Raw genomic sequence first — 14,332 nt, 5'->3', positions numbered from 1 at the left:
CTGAGGAACAGACAATGCTTATGCCACCTTGAATGCAATCTTTAATGAAATCATATGCATGATAAAAAAGGGTCATGACAAGCGATGTGGAGATGGTGACTTACTCTAAAGAGGGCCGCGTCCTGCCGAGTGCAGACATCTGTGGCTCTACATGTGTATGACCATTTTGAAAGAATGGAGCTATGTCAACTAAAGAACCGATAAATATAATTTGTTTTTCATCAAAACAGGCAACAACCATTAAAATATTTTCCCTGATATAGTCAAAGGTTGATCTTAATTTTCATTTACATATGTATTATATATATCCTTTTAAATGTCTGTTATTTAGTTTTAAAATAAAAAATATTGAGTAAACTTAATTCAGTGTAAAATTGGTTTTTAGTGAGCTTTGGAATGTGACCTATCAGGAAGCAAAACTCGAGAAATCACTAGAAATAGCTGTTCCTTAAAAAAAAAAAAATTCAAGAGGCTAATTTTTAGGATCAGGTCCACGGTGGAGGCCCTGGGTTCATTTAAAAGGATGTTTTCAGCTGAGGCCTCACAGCCCTGGGGTCTCCACAGCTGTGGTCAGGCTCTAGCCTGGGCCAAAAGGACCCTGTGCAAGAAGTTCAGGCCAGAGGCCGGGAGCCGGGCAGGCATTGGCCTGGCCAGGCCCCTTTCTGAGCCCTCTTCCTTCCTGTTGGGTCAGGACACGGGTCTGTCCCTGGGCAGTAAGAAAGGGGTGGATGAGAGAGGTGTGTAGTGGCCAAGGTTTCAGAAGGGCCCATCTCCTTTCCAAGACTGAGAAGGCACAGCGGGCTCACTGAGTTCTCTGAGTAGTTTGACACACAACCTTCTTTCAGTTTCTGCCCATGTAAGGATCGTGGGAGAAGCAGACTTTTCTGTGAAAACTGCCAGGACATGGGGCTCACTTTCTCAGGACTCAGGAATAAGTAGCTGTAAACAGGGTTCACAGGAGCATACCAAGTGGATGCGTGAAGTGTGTAATAGCCAAGTGGTATACCAACCAATGTATAGCACAGAAACAAAAAAATAAGTGTCTTAAGTCTAGTTATTTTGATAGGTTTTTCTAATACACATAATTATCAACAATTTATTATAAAAAACCTACATATACAATATTTTTTAAAAATATAATCAGAATGAAATGTGTAGAAAGAGACATTTCAAAGTTGCCACAGTTACTACTGTTACAATATTTAATCATTTTTACAATAGTTCTGCTGGTCCATTTCAGTTAAATTCGTGCTCAGAATCGTCACAAGTCTTGTTGAAGTTCATTTAGAGCAAAAGCAAGTCGCTGAATTTTCACTCCCACTGATTTTTTGTTCTTGCAGGTTTCTTGCAGAAGTCCACGCATTTCTTCTTCAACGTGACGAACCTAAATCAAATATACATTTTACACTTAAATTTCTTACACAGAATTATTTTAAAAATGCATTCTGAAAGAAAAAAGTCAACATTTTATTCTTATGCATTTTGTAATTTGTGACATTTCTTTAAGGCAAAGAGGTTAGTAAGAGGTAACTAGTTTAAAAGATTGGGAACGCGAGCTTTCTGCTGCATACAAAGTACTTACATGTATACTGTTTCTCACCTTCCTGGTAATGAACATATGGTCATTACAGAAACTCCACTCTGGAGCTTAAAGTGCTGAAGGTTGTGCCGCTTCTCAGTAGCACATCTGGAGAGATGTAGTCTCTGGCTTCCACTTTGCCCTGTACTGTGCTGCCCCAAATTCTTTTTATAATTTTTTTTATTTTTAGAAGTGAGAAGCAGGGAGGCAGAGAGACAGACTCCCGCATGCACCCAACCAGGATCCACCCAGCATGCCCACCAGGGGCTGTTGCTACTCTGCTGCAACCTGAGCCACTCTAGCGCCTGAGGCAGAGGCCATGGAGCCATCCTCAATGCTCGGGCCAACTTTGCTCCAATGGAGACTTGGCTGCGGGAGAGGAAGAGACAGAGAGAAAGAAGTGGGGGGAGGGCAGAGAAGCAGATGGGCGCCTCTCCTGTGTGCCCTGGCCAGGAGTTGAACCCAGGACTTCCACACGCCGGGCCAATGCTCTACCACTGAGCCAACTGGCCAGTGCCTGCCTCGAATTCTTCAACACTAGACCCTTATGACATCCTACCCAACCTAACGTCCTTTTCCAAAGATACTCTTTACCATGGTCCCTACTGCATTTCACCCAGTTGCTGTTGTTGGTGATGAAGTGCCATCTTTTTGAAAGGTCATTGCAATCATTTATTCCTAACCTACACCCTCCTGAAATTCCTGTAACTGATACTATTAACTTCTGCTTGGAACACTCTTCTATGATATAGCTCCTCCAACAGGACTGTCACTGTGCCCATCCCTCTTCCTAATCTCCCATGCACACTTCCTATTCTTCCTCCCTCAGAAAGCTAGGCCTTCCCTTAAATTATCACCTCTACGTGATGCTCACATTTCCCCGCACTGATTGTCACATGTAAATTCGAGTCCCATTTCCCTAACTCCTGAACAGATACATCCTTTAATATGACATTGTACCAGCAGGAGGTCCAAAACTGAAGTCGGCATCTTCCTTTCAGCTAAGGGCCAAACACTTGGCAGATTTTAAATAAAACATCTGTTGGCTTAACATGAAAATTTTGAACAAATGTGATTATTTCTAAAGCCCTCATCTGTCTCTCTTCGCAGACTCCAGAGAGTGATGCCCACTAATCTCACACCTGTGATGACAGTGACAGTGTGTTCCTTTCCCTTCCTGGTGCTGGGCTCTCCCCCAGCTGCTGACTCCTGCATCTCCAGTCTCACAGAAGACAGTTCCCCCACTTGCTTGTGGGGCCACATTCTAAGACCCCGTGGCTGCCTGAAACTGCGGGTGGCACCCCACCCCACATATGCTACATTTTCTCCTACACAGACACACCTATGATAACGCTTAATTTAAAAAATAGGCACAGCAAAAGATTAACAATAAAATAGAACTAGGGCAATATACTACAATAAAAGTTATGTGATGTGATTCCACTCTCTCAAAACATCTTACTGTACTGTACTCACCCTTCTTATTCTTGAGATGATGTGAGCTGATATAATGCCAAACCTAGTCCTGAATCTGTGACATCCCTCACTCGCAGTACATGGCCAGGTGTCACTCGTTTCAGGGGGTCCTGGCTGAAGTCCTCACACAGGCTCAGTGCTTTGTGGCACAACGTGCTGCTGTCAGTTGGAACATGTTTTCTGTTCACATCTTCCACCCATAGTTTTAATGCCTTTGCCATCTTAACTGAGCCCTTATCACACCGTGGCCGTAACTTTTGCAGTTTGAGGTACAATAGCAAAACTAGCATGAATTTCTTTTTCCTTCGTCATAATTTCATGATAGAAGATTCGTTCTCAGTACAGATTTTAGCAACCTCAGCACTCGAATTTCCTCTCCCATTCCAGTCCAGCACGCTCCCCTTTCCACACGAAGGAAGCTCCTGCGCCTTCTCTCCGGCACGTCCAAGCTGCCCACATCGCTACTCCTGCGTTCTCGGGCCGTGGTTAAGTTAGGTGAATGTGACTCGCACACAAGCCCTGCGGCACTGCGACGGTCGGTCTGACCACCGAGGTGGCTGCTCAGTAGCTCACGGGAGGGGAGCACACACAGCATGGACACTAGACAGGGGTGACTCGCATTTGGGGTGGACAGGGCGGGGCGGATTTCATCATGTAACTCAGAATGGTGTGTTATTTAAAACATTATTTCTAGAATTTTCTGTTTAATATTTCAAATTACAACTAACCACAGGAAACCAAAATCTCAGAAAGTGAAATGGCAGATGGGGGTTGGGGGTGACTACTGTATCTGTTTCTTAAGGCCACTTCAAAATCAGGGAAAAAAGGAATTTCACAACTGTCCCCTCAGCTAGCTGATCTCAGCAGAGGAGTAACATCAGAATCACCTATTGAAAATTTCAGGGGAAGCTCATGTGTATATGAAAAGCTGCAGGAGACCATGATGGGTGCCCCTAACCTAATACCACTCTAAATGTGTGCATTTGTTAATGACAGTCCTGAGCCCTAACTGTTAATAACACTACTTACAACTTCCCCAAGGTAGTGATGGACTGTGTCTCACACATTCAGTTCTCACCCTGCCTATGTGCATGCAAGGTGGCTTCGCGCTGGGACTGGTTGGAGTGATGGCGATTTGTATCCAGGGATCGTGGAACAGGACACACCAGGATCAAACCGATAATTTCGGTTTCATCAGAATTATATTCTACAAACAATCTTAAGTTTTACCAACTTTTTGGCCCGGCTACACGATAGTTTTAGAAACATCCTTAATATTCATTTGGTCATTAAATCATGCTGCCTTTTCTCTTTATAACTCTCAATTTATTTAGCTGTAACAATTCAATACTGATCAAGGTGCATTTTATTTACAGTACCTTTAAATTTGCAGAATCAATACATTTCTGCTTTTCGTTCACCAGTTGTATTATTTCAGCCTGATGCGCTTCAACCATCGCCTCCACTTGTTTCTTAAAGGCGTCGTCCATGCTCTGAAGCTTTTCCATAGCATCCCTTAAAACAAAAACCAAAACCAAAACCACTGTGTGTAAAGGGTGTTTTTCTCCTGAGAGGGCAGCTGTTATGTTAACATTATAATGGAAGCATAACTGCATTTAACAGTCAAGGGCTGTCTATCCTGGGTGAGTCCAGGTATCACAGTTCAACGTCCAGAACAAGGTGGGTCACATCTGCATACTTTTGTTACCTTCTTACCCTCTGCAGGTCCGAGTGCTCTGGCTCTCATCTATTTGGGGTCTAAGAAAACCATTTATAAGTCCCTTCATAGACACTCCCCTCCGTCCTTCTTTCCTCCATGGATTTGCAGTGTGATGATTAACTTCAGAAGGTATACTATAGGCAGGTTTACATTTATAAGCAAGGACATCTGACCTCCCTGTGCTAATGCTTAACAGATAAAATCCTAGGCTAATAAACACATTATATAGTATTCATAAAATTTAGCACCAACACCCATTTCTTGATGTTAAATATGAATGGTTTTAGTTAAAAGTTAATTCCATAATGAACACATTTATGGGTCCTGGTATTGCCCACAGAAGTTATGACTGAACATAAGGACCAGGAATTGGAGCCTTTCTTCTGTTCCCAGCTGCAACATTGCCCATGTGACCAAGGGCGACTCAGACCCCACCCGAAGCTTCCAATATGAAACAGAACAGTCCCGCCTGCTCTGCCACCCTCACAGAATCACTGCTGCTGTGTTCAAAGAGAAGAAAAAAAATCAATTTAAACATTATAAAGCTACACAAATAAAATGTTATTAACAGTAACTTGCTTATTTTATTAAAACCCCATTGAATTAGAAATCATATAGACCACTCTCCGTAAGAAAGGCACTAACACATAAAGTCAGGTCTACGGTTTCACCACTGATGACATGTTGAACGGTGAAATATAGCAGCTTCTGAAACTTGCCAGGCTTTATGACTTTTATTGAGTTTAGGAAATGCTGTTTATAGGAAATGATTCTTTCTTATAGGATCTTAAGGACTATTGCCAATTGCAAAGCTGTGATGGACAGGAGAAAAAGTTATACAGGTTCCAAGCAAAGACCCTGGAGCAGCTGGCTAAAGCAAGTGCAACAGGGTGCATTAGCACCCCAACAGTGGTCCCCAACCTTTTTTGGGCCACGGACCGGTTTAATGTCAGAAAATATTTTCACAGACCAGCCTTTAGGGTGGGACGGATAAATGTATCACGTGACCGAGACAAGCGTCAAGATTGAGTCTTAGACAGATGTAATAGAGGGAATCGGGTTATTTTTTAAAAATAAAACATTGTTCAGACTTAAATATAAATAAAACGGAAATAATGTAAGTTATTTATTCTTTCTCTGCGGACTGGTACCAAATGACCCACAGACCAGTACCGGTCCGTGGTCCAGGGGTTGGGGACCACTGCATTAGCAGACACACCAGTCGCTGCTATCAATCAACCTTTCTGCAGCGTATAGTGCCACTTCTACTTCCCTGGAGTTTAACTATGGCGAGTCCAATCCAAGGCCTGAGACCTGCCGGGTGGGCACAGTGGCTGTGGCAGTCTATAGGCCATGCTATCTAGACCAGTGGTCCCCAACCTTTTTTGGGCCACGGACTGGTTTAATGTCAAAATATTTTCATGGACCGGCCTTTAGGGTAGGACGGATAAATGTATCACGTGACCGAGACAAGTGTCAAGAGTGAGTCTTGGATGTAACAGAGGGAATCTAGTCATTTTTAAAAAATAAAACATCGTTCAGACTTAAATATAAATAAAACGGAATAATGTAAGTTATTTATTCTTTCTCTGTGGACCAGTACCAAATGGCCCATGGACCGGTACTGGTCCGCAGCCTGGGGGTTGGGGACCACTGATCTAGACCACTCTATCATGACAAGACTGATCGTGAAACTACACTACCTATTTTCAAGGCAGTCAAGTTTGTAAATGATTTGAATAGGTCTGGTTACAGAGTGTACAAGGTGAACCTGCATTTCCTCTACAGCATTTATAAAACGCACATGATACCTAGGAACACGTCTTCCTGCCTCCATGAAATCAGCCCTTGCGTCTCTACCCCAGAGCCCTAGAGATCAAGCGACATACATTCTGAAGTCCACACACAACAGCCAAAAATACCACTGTCTGCTTCCAATCAAAAAGCATGAAAACAGTAAGCACAGTACTAAAAACGAGCATTCACACAGTTAAGTACGTGTGCCAGGCAATGCACTCCCACACAAACTCTCAGACACAGTGAAGCTCACACTACCAGAGGGGAGCCACCCCCTTCCCTCTGTGGAGGGATGTGGAACTGAAATGAAGCCTGTAGCGCACAGTGCATCCACAGGCTTTCGCTCCCTCCTTCTGTCTGCCCACCCCCGCCCCATTCCAGTGCAGTTTGTTCACAGAGGTCCTGGTCCCGGAGGGCTGAATGCTTACTTTTGCAGCTCAATACTTTTGTCTCTTTCTGCCTTCAGCTTCCTCTCCTTGTTTTCAAATTTCTCCTTGGCTTCTTTCACTTGCATTTCCAGGTTACAGAGCAGCTCCCCTTTATCATGCCACCTCTGATTGAGGGTACTGATGGGAGAAGAGACAGCTTCAGAAACAAAACTGGTCAATGCCCCTGGGCCGCTCAATCTCTCACCGGGAGGTACCATACCTGTAAGCTTTTCTAATTTCTTCAAGTTCTAATTCCTTTGCTTGCAACTGCTGTTTTAGCTTTTCTTTTCTTTCATTGTGTCTTTGTAGTTTCTCAAGTATGTCATCCAGCTGCAAAGACTTTTCTTCAAGTTGTTTCTGAGAACATTTCTGTATCTCTGTGATCCTTTCTTCTAATTTTTTTATTTGTTCCTCTCTTTCCTGTAAACACTTCAATAGAATAACCAGTACTTTATTAATCCTAGACGTCTCATTTCCTAATTAATTAGATGTGGTTTGAAATCGTTATAAAAACTACAAATTAAAAAAATTAAATATTCATTGAGGGTTTTAGAAAAGATATACAGAACACTGTTTATCACAAACATTACTACTACTTCCAATGCTGTTAAGAGAGAAAATTCCTGCCCTATTCACACTTTTTAGTTCGGGAAGTTAGTCATTATTAATCACACAGGGAGGAAGGGAAGAAGAGAGCAGCACAGTGAGCATGATCCTGCACCTGAAAGAACCTGCCCTCAGCACAGGAAGAGACAGGCTCCAGGTGGCTGGCAGCCAGCAATGCAGCCAGGACTGCTGCTCAGTGGGCACAGTGGCAGAAATGGAACTATTTCTGATGTGCAAGTACTTTTTTAATAAAGTGTGACTTCATCACTACTACCCTGTCATGTGCAAACAGGCTTTACACCCCAACCTCCCTTTAGTCAGTCTTCTGCATTGTGAGTCAGACAGGACAGACGGCGGACTGCCAGGGCACTCTGCAACGTCTGCAGGTTCTAGGCCTCACAGGGGCTGTTTATCCCAATGAAGCCGGTCTGTGTATAACATGGGGCTACCTGGGCGTCTGGCTGCAGTGAGGCCACAGAAGTGGTCTTATTTCTGTCCTGTTTCTCCCCTGACCCACTTGCCCATTTATGGATTATCTCATACAAAATGTGGTTCAGTCCTCAGTGAGTATTTATACAGCTAAATATTCTTTTTTTTTTTTTAGATTTTTTAAAATTGATTTTTGGAAAGAGGAGAGAGGGAATAAGGGAGAGAGACAGGGAGAGAGACAGAGGGAGAAAGAAGGAGAGATGCAGGAAGAATCTACTCCTAGTTCCTTTCCGAATGTGCCTTGATGAGGCAAGCCCAGGGATTCGAACTAGCAACCCCAGCATTCTAGGTTGATGCTTTATCTACTGCGCTACCACAAGTCAGACTACAGCTAAATATTTTAAGCAAAAATAGGAGTCTTGACCAACATTTGCACAAGTCAGGAATTGCTTATTTTCTTCCAAAACTCTCTCAAGTACTGAGGAGAAGGCAGTCCTGACACAGATACCAGGAACTCACAAAAGAAACAGAAGACTCTCATGAACCAACCCAATACTGCAGCACCAGTGTCATGATCTATATATACTGCAGTGTACCAACATAATACCCAGGAGGGAACAGAATTTCAAAATTTTTTTCTGACTTCCATAGTCAGATGCTAACTATAGAATCTACTTTGTTAACTCCCAATTTTGCAGATTAGACCATTATCCTAACTTTAAGTTATTAGCTATGATGATATTACTGCTGAGAGAAATTATGCCTAGCTGTCTCTGCATGATTTGTGATTATTGGGAAAGCACCATTAATGTTCATATCTTTGAGACTGATATAATGACCATTAAAATAAATGTATTAAATTGTGGGGGAAAAATATTGGGTTAAAAGCTAACAATGTTTCCTATTTTTTTACCAAAAATCGAAAACTAACATCTGATTTTTGGTTCTACTATGTCATTAATAGTCATTTCCATCCAAAACATGGCTCAGATTGATAAGGCATCAGTCCCACTGTGCGGTTAAGCCAAACAACGCATTGCATTAAATGTCTAATCTGCTTTGCCCAGTGAGATTTAAATGTAAATCACCAGCCTTCCTGTTTCATTTTTACCTTAATCCAAAACAAAATAAACTCAGCTAGGTTTTTAAAACAAGAAAAAGGGTTACTGCTAAAAAATTTCAGTAATTTTCAGTGCAGCTTGGCACGCATGACAGATACATTTGAAATACTGGCTATACTGAGGGCAAATTTTCAATTGTGTAAACACCAGTATAATTAATTGTTTGGGGTATTATAGTTCAAGCATTTCTAACCACATCTAGCTATGGATAAAGCAACATGAAGATAAATAGGTTTCTTTATTTTCTGTACTTGATAAAATTGAGTTCTCAAGGAGTTTCTTAAAAATAACTAAGGAAAAAAATCTAATCTTAGAGTTCCTAACTTTATGGGTGATACCCCATTTATAACTTTCTGTAAAAACTGCCTTTTCAGTTATTTTTATACTTTAAGAGAATCTCTCCAAGAAAATTTTGGAATTTAAGTTTGACTTAGTGCTCAAGATAAGTCTCAGAAAATTCCTCTGGAGAATTTTCATGTTCGATGCTTTGAAACAAGTGATCCTGTTCGCATTCTCTCAAGACAGGGCCGACTGGGGAAAGGGCATACGCGGTGGCCTTGGCACAAGCGCGGGACTGCAATGTTTTCACTCGCTGTTACGTGCACCAGAGTACGCATGTCTAACTTTGAGACGTCAGCTAGCAGTATGGAATGATGATGCCCAATGCTTTAAAAGGATATTTTAAACATATGAAACGTTAATGTTCCTGATTCCTACCCCTTCATGAACACAATTTCCAGTTATTTCAAAGGGCCATAATAACATTTTCCATAAAACTTTGAAGTAAAAGTAATTTCAAGTTAATAAATGAATGCATACTCCACTTTTAAACGCAAAGGGGCTGACATGCGAAGAGAAGCACATGTTCCTCTGTCCTATGTTCCACAACAGTTGGGATTTGCAGAGACGAGAATTTATTGGATACTCTGATACACAGGTCTTCAAACCTGCCACAGGCTCTCCTCCCCAAACAAAACGCCACACTTACACATTTTAACTTCCTGATGGTCTCTGTCTGGTCGTCTATGATTTTGCACTTGATTCTCAGTGCGTCGCTGTCCTGCTCGCTTGCCTTCCGCAGAGACTCGTTCTCACTGCGTAAACTTTCAATCTGCGCCTCTAGTTTACCACGGTCCTGGGCCAGACAGGATCCTGAGAAGCACCACAGCAACAAACGTTAACAGGACTGAGGAGGATGTGCGTTTTATGAACAACTAACTTAACAACGTGTGATATACTAAGTAAAAACAAAAACTGATTAAAGAAAGAAGATGTATAACAGCCCAATATGAAGAAGAAAGGACAAGAGCACAAAAAGGCCTTCTGAACACCTGTGGCTGTTTGGAAACCTAATACTACAAACCACGAACAAGTAACTGAGACAGGTACTATTTAACTGGTCATGTTATGGCAACAAACCACCAAAACCATGTAAAATATGTCATGGTGGAGTGGTAAGAACTGTGTGGCAATAAAGCCAACACCTGCAAAGTGCCTGGGAAGCTCTGACACCGGCCAGGGCTTGCTGCACAGCGACTGGAAAGGGGGAGGACCGGGCAAGTCTACCCAGGCGGATGGTGGTTGCTGTCCATGAGCTTTGCACATTTCTCTGTGTGTAACAGACTGAATGCTGCACCCATCACCATGTAAGAAATGGTCATTTTCAACAACTTACTCAGCTGTGGTCCTATAATGGTATACCTGCTCAGAAAAGGAACCCAATTACACAGGGAAGAGTCAGAGTGGGAACTTGTAACTGGTGTAACAGACTATCTCCCACTCTGGGAGGCACAGGACAGTGTGGCCACCCCATTGCGTTTTCTCTCAAAAACACAGATTTGTTTGTTTAGAAAAGTGGGCTCTTTGCCTTCTGAAAATCTGAGACTCTTACCCTGTTGTGCCAGCTCATGTCCCCACACTTTTCTCTCTGTCCTCAGACCGTAAATGAGGGACTCCTTGGCCGCCAGCTCGGAAATGAGCTGGACCTTCTCATTCTTGAGAACCTCGATCTGAATGCTCTTCTGCTTGTCGTCCTCAATCAGGACTTCTAGGGTGTTGACCTGATTCTGTATATTCCCCAGAACATTGAAAAAAAAACACCAAGTAATTGTTACATTTAAATGCTTCTTTATTTTCAACCTTTTTTCATTTTATAATAAGAAAAAAATATTATTTAAGTAAATACCAAGTAAATGTTCCTAAATTTTACATCAAAAAAAGTTTTAGTTTTATTAACTTTGATAAATGTAGGTCAGGAAATAAAAATTCATTACAAAAGGCTACTCCTTCAAACACTCTGAATTTTATTCTAAGACCCTAAGAGAGCAGTTACACCAGTAAAACTCAAACTTCCTCAGCATTTCTATCAATAGTCTAGAGGTCACTTGCAGGAAGAAAGTTCTCTTAGGCAAAATATCCCTCATGTTTAAAACAGTGACAACAGAAATTTATTTATATTTATGACAGTAGGTATATCTAAAACACCATCACTACCACAGAAGTATTATCAGTGACTCATGCAGTGTTTCCCAAATGTCAGCCATGTGAGAGTCACCAGCACAATTTGTTGGTCACTGCACTCACTGAGTTACTTATCACACTTCTTCCAGTTAGTTCTCCTATTTTATTTCAGTACTATTTTAGTGTAAGCAGTGCTCTGAAATCAGTTAACCTCTCTTAGCTCTATCACTTTCCCCATACATGTCAAATACGCAATCAGTATTATTTAAAAGTTTGACATCCTGCACTTCTTAAAATCATTGGAGGCACCTGAGAAAATGATGTAAAAAATTAAAAAGGAAATATAATGTTGTTGCAGTGTCTCACCTGCAAGCTTGCTGCTGTTTCATGTTTCAATTTGGAAACTTCTGAGAGCTTTGCCTTTTGCTCCTTCACCATGCAGGTCAGATCTTTAATTAGAGAGGAAGACTCGTTTTCTTTCCGTTGCGCCCAAACAAGAGCATGCTTGCTCTTTGCTAACTCAGTTGCAATACTTTCAAAACCATCTTTAACCTATATTTCAAAATTGTATTATAAATAGCAGTTCTCCAAATATTTAGAAAATATTTGTTTTTGGAAACAGCTTACTTCTTTCATGTTTAGAATCACAGAGGTTAAGAATAAAACTCATACATAGTGGCTTTGCGGGCCAGGCCCTGTGGTTTGTGGTCTACCGACACACAGAGGCTGCAGCCCGGGGTCGCTCTGCCAAGCCCTGCCCTATGGGTTTCCCAACTCTCGCTTCATCTGACCATGTACAATCTCACTGAGGGGTGAGGAAACCAGGGATCTGTCTTTAAGTGATCTTCTAAGGTCAGATAGCCAACACATCCACAGAGCTAGAACTCTACGCAAGTGTGGCCTCCCATCACACCATATCTCGCTGCTTCTGTTTTCAATAAAAAGCTAAATGCCAATTCTTACATCTTTAAACCTCCTAGCTTCGACAGTCAGAGCAATACGAAACTCGTTCTCCAGGTCCAGGTACTGCTGGTTGAGGGCGTCGATCTTGCCTTGATACACCTTTATCTCCTGCTCGTGCCTCATCTCCTCTTTAGCTACTTCCTTGGCCAAGGCTTCCTGGAACTCAGTGTCACTGAAAAACGCCCTTGTTTCAAGTTCTTTCCTGAAATGAAAAACAAACAGAAATCACAGGATGTTGTTCACCTGGAAAGAAAAACTTGAAAAGTCTTTAAATCTGCCATAGCCCCTCGTGTTCATTTAGGATCAAGCACAGAAATGACGGGCAGAGATGGAGCAGAGTTCTCCCTGACTCGGTTCAATGGCGTGGGGAGCAAGAGTGCCCCACACCTGGGTTCACCAGGCAGGCCAGGCTCCGGGTTCTGCAGATGCACCCACGAAGGTCCCCACCCTGTCCCTTCTGCTCTGGCTCAGTCTTTGACATACAACAAATACAACTTGACTGGTACTGGGAGTTAGTTACAGGAAAAAAAATCAGTGAAACTATGAAATTATTCACCAACTTTGACTTTGATGATTTTCCTCAATCTTCTGTAGCTGTCCTGCCCCCACACAGGATGTCAATTTTCCCCAGAGTGTCAATATTTATCGTCTACATGAACGCATAGTTCAGCTGGGAACAGTAAGAGGCAAGCCGCCGACGTGTCCCTTCACCGCGTAGGCACAGCCGCTCCTTGTGCCGCTGCTGCCACCAGCCTGCGCCCTTTCCAGAAACACACTATCATGTACACAGTGCTCCCGCTCGTTTACGGGCTGTCTATGGTAAGGCAGGAAAGGGAGGCCTGCAAAGCTGAAATGTGTCCTGCCTGGCCCTTCACAGAAACAGTCTGTTGACACCTGCTTCAGAGGAGTCCAGGACACTGATGACCTGAACATGCACACACTTGCAGTTTTCTGTCTGTGAGCTGCCAGCTGCACTGGAAGACAGACCCTGGTGCACACGCAGCATGTCAGCCCACGAGCTCCGTGGCTTGTGTTTGTGGAGGGGCTGGGAGACTATGCAGCTCCCTCCTTGTGCTTGAACAGCAGTGTTTGCGGCTGGTTCCATATACCTGTGCTCCTGTTCCTTCAGGGCAAGGAGGTCATGCAGCTGCTGCACCTGGTCCTTCTCCTGCTGAAGGGAGGTGCGGAGTAAGGTGATTTCTTGGTCGGCAGCCGCGGCTTTAAGCTCTACCTCCTGGATGAGCCGCATCTGAGGAAAGCACAGTCACAGAACGTAGGTAAGAGTTCCCCTGCTTCTGCTTCATTGCCATACTCCCAGAGAAAAGTGCCTTCTCAATATGGGAGCCTGATGCCTGATTTTCATAATCTCCTAGTCTAACAATGCTGAGGTCACATGGCATAGCCTTGGAAGCATCGAATACACTTGCGTATTGTAATGAGAATTTCCACAAGGGAAGTGTGCAAGTGAAATACCTTCAGCACAAAACAGAAAGAAACTCATAGATACAGCAAGCAGAATGAGCTGTCAGAGGGGAGGGGGGTTGGGGGCTGGGTGAAAAACAGTGAAGGGTTTCAGTGGCGGGGGGTGGGGAGGACACGGCAAAAATGACCCCCTCCCCATAGACAAAGACAACAGTATGGTGATTACCAGAGGGAAAACAGGTGAGGGCAGGTTAAAGAAGTAAATGGGAGATGAATGGTGATGGAAAGAGACTTGGGGTGGTGAGCATACAATACAGTATACAGATGATGT

The 14,332-nt window shown here is 43.0% G+C and overlaps 1 protein-coding gene across 3 annotated transcripts in view; it reads right to left on the bottom strand.

Moving 5' to 3' along the window:
• Nucleotides 1-928: 928 nt before the first annotated feature.
• The window catches only part of LRRCC1 (leucine rich repeat and coiled-coil centrosomal protein 1), a 28,269-nt gene continuing 14,865 nt past the window's right edge, over nucleotides 929-14,332 (bottom strand). The window contains exons 11-19 of one of the 3 annotated variants that reach the window (XM_066266419.1): nucleotides 13,689-13,828; nucleotides 12,580-12,781; nucleotides 11,983-12,168; nucleotides 11,048-11,222; nucleotides 10,145-10,308; nucleotides 7,221-7,429; nucleotides 7,001-7,138; nucleotides 4,435-4,570; nucleotides 929-1,384 (exon numbers count right to left, since the gene is read on the bottom strand). In XM_066266419.1, coding sequence (XP_066122516.1) covers nucleotides 1,262-1,384; nucleotides 4,435-4,570; nucleotides 7,001-7,138; nucleotides 7,221-7,429; nucleotides 10,145-10,308; nucleotides 11,048-11,222; nucleotides 11,983-12,168; nucleotides 12,580-12,781; nucleotides 13,689-13,828 — 1,473 coding nt within the window. In that variant the 3' untranslated portion in view covers nucleotides 929-1,261. The remainder of the gene's footprint in view (nucleotides 1,385-4,434; nucleotides 4,571-7,000; nucleotides 7,139-7,220; nucleotides 7,430-10,144; nucleotides 10,309-11,047; nucleotides 11,223-11,982; nucleotides 12,169-12,579; nucleotides 12,782-13,688; nucleotides 13,829-14,332) is intronic. The other 2 variants (XM_066266418.1, XM_066266420.1) reach the window with 2 other exon arrangements.

This window comes from Saccopteryx bilineata, chromosome 3 (assembly GCF_036850765.1).
Source record: "Saccopteryx bilineata isolate mSacBil1 chromosome 3, mSacBil1_pri_phased_curated, whole genome shotgun sequence".
In the NCBI taxonomy this organism is placed as follows: domain Eukaryota; kingdom Metazoa; phylum Chordata; class Mammalia; order Chiroptera; family Emballonuridae; genus Saccopteryx; species Saccopteryx bilineata.
Note: the sequence above shows the minus strand (reverse complement) of the source record. Positions and strands in the feature narration are given on the sequence as shown.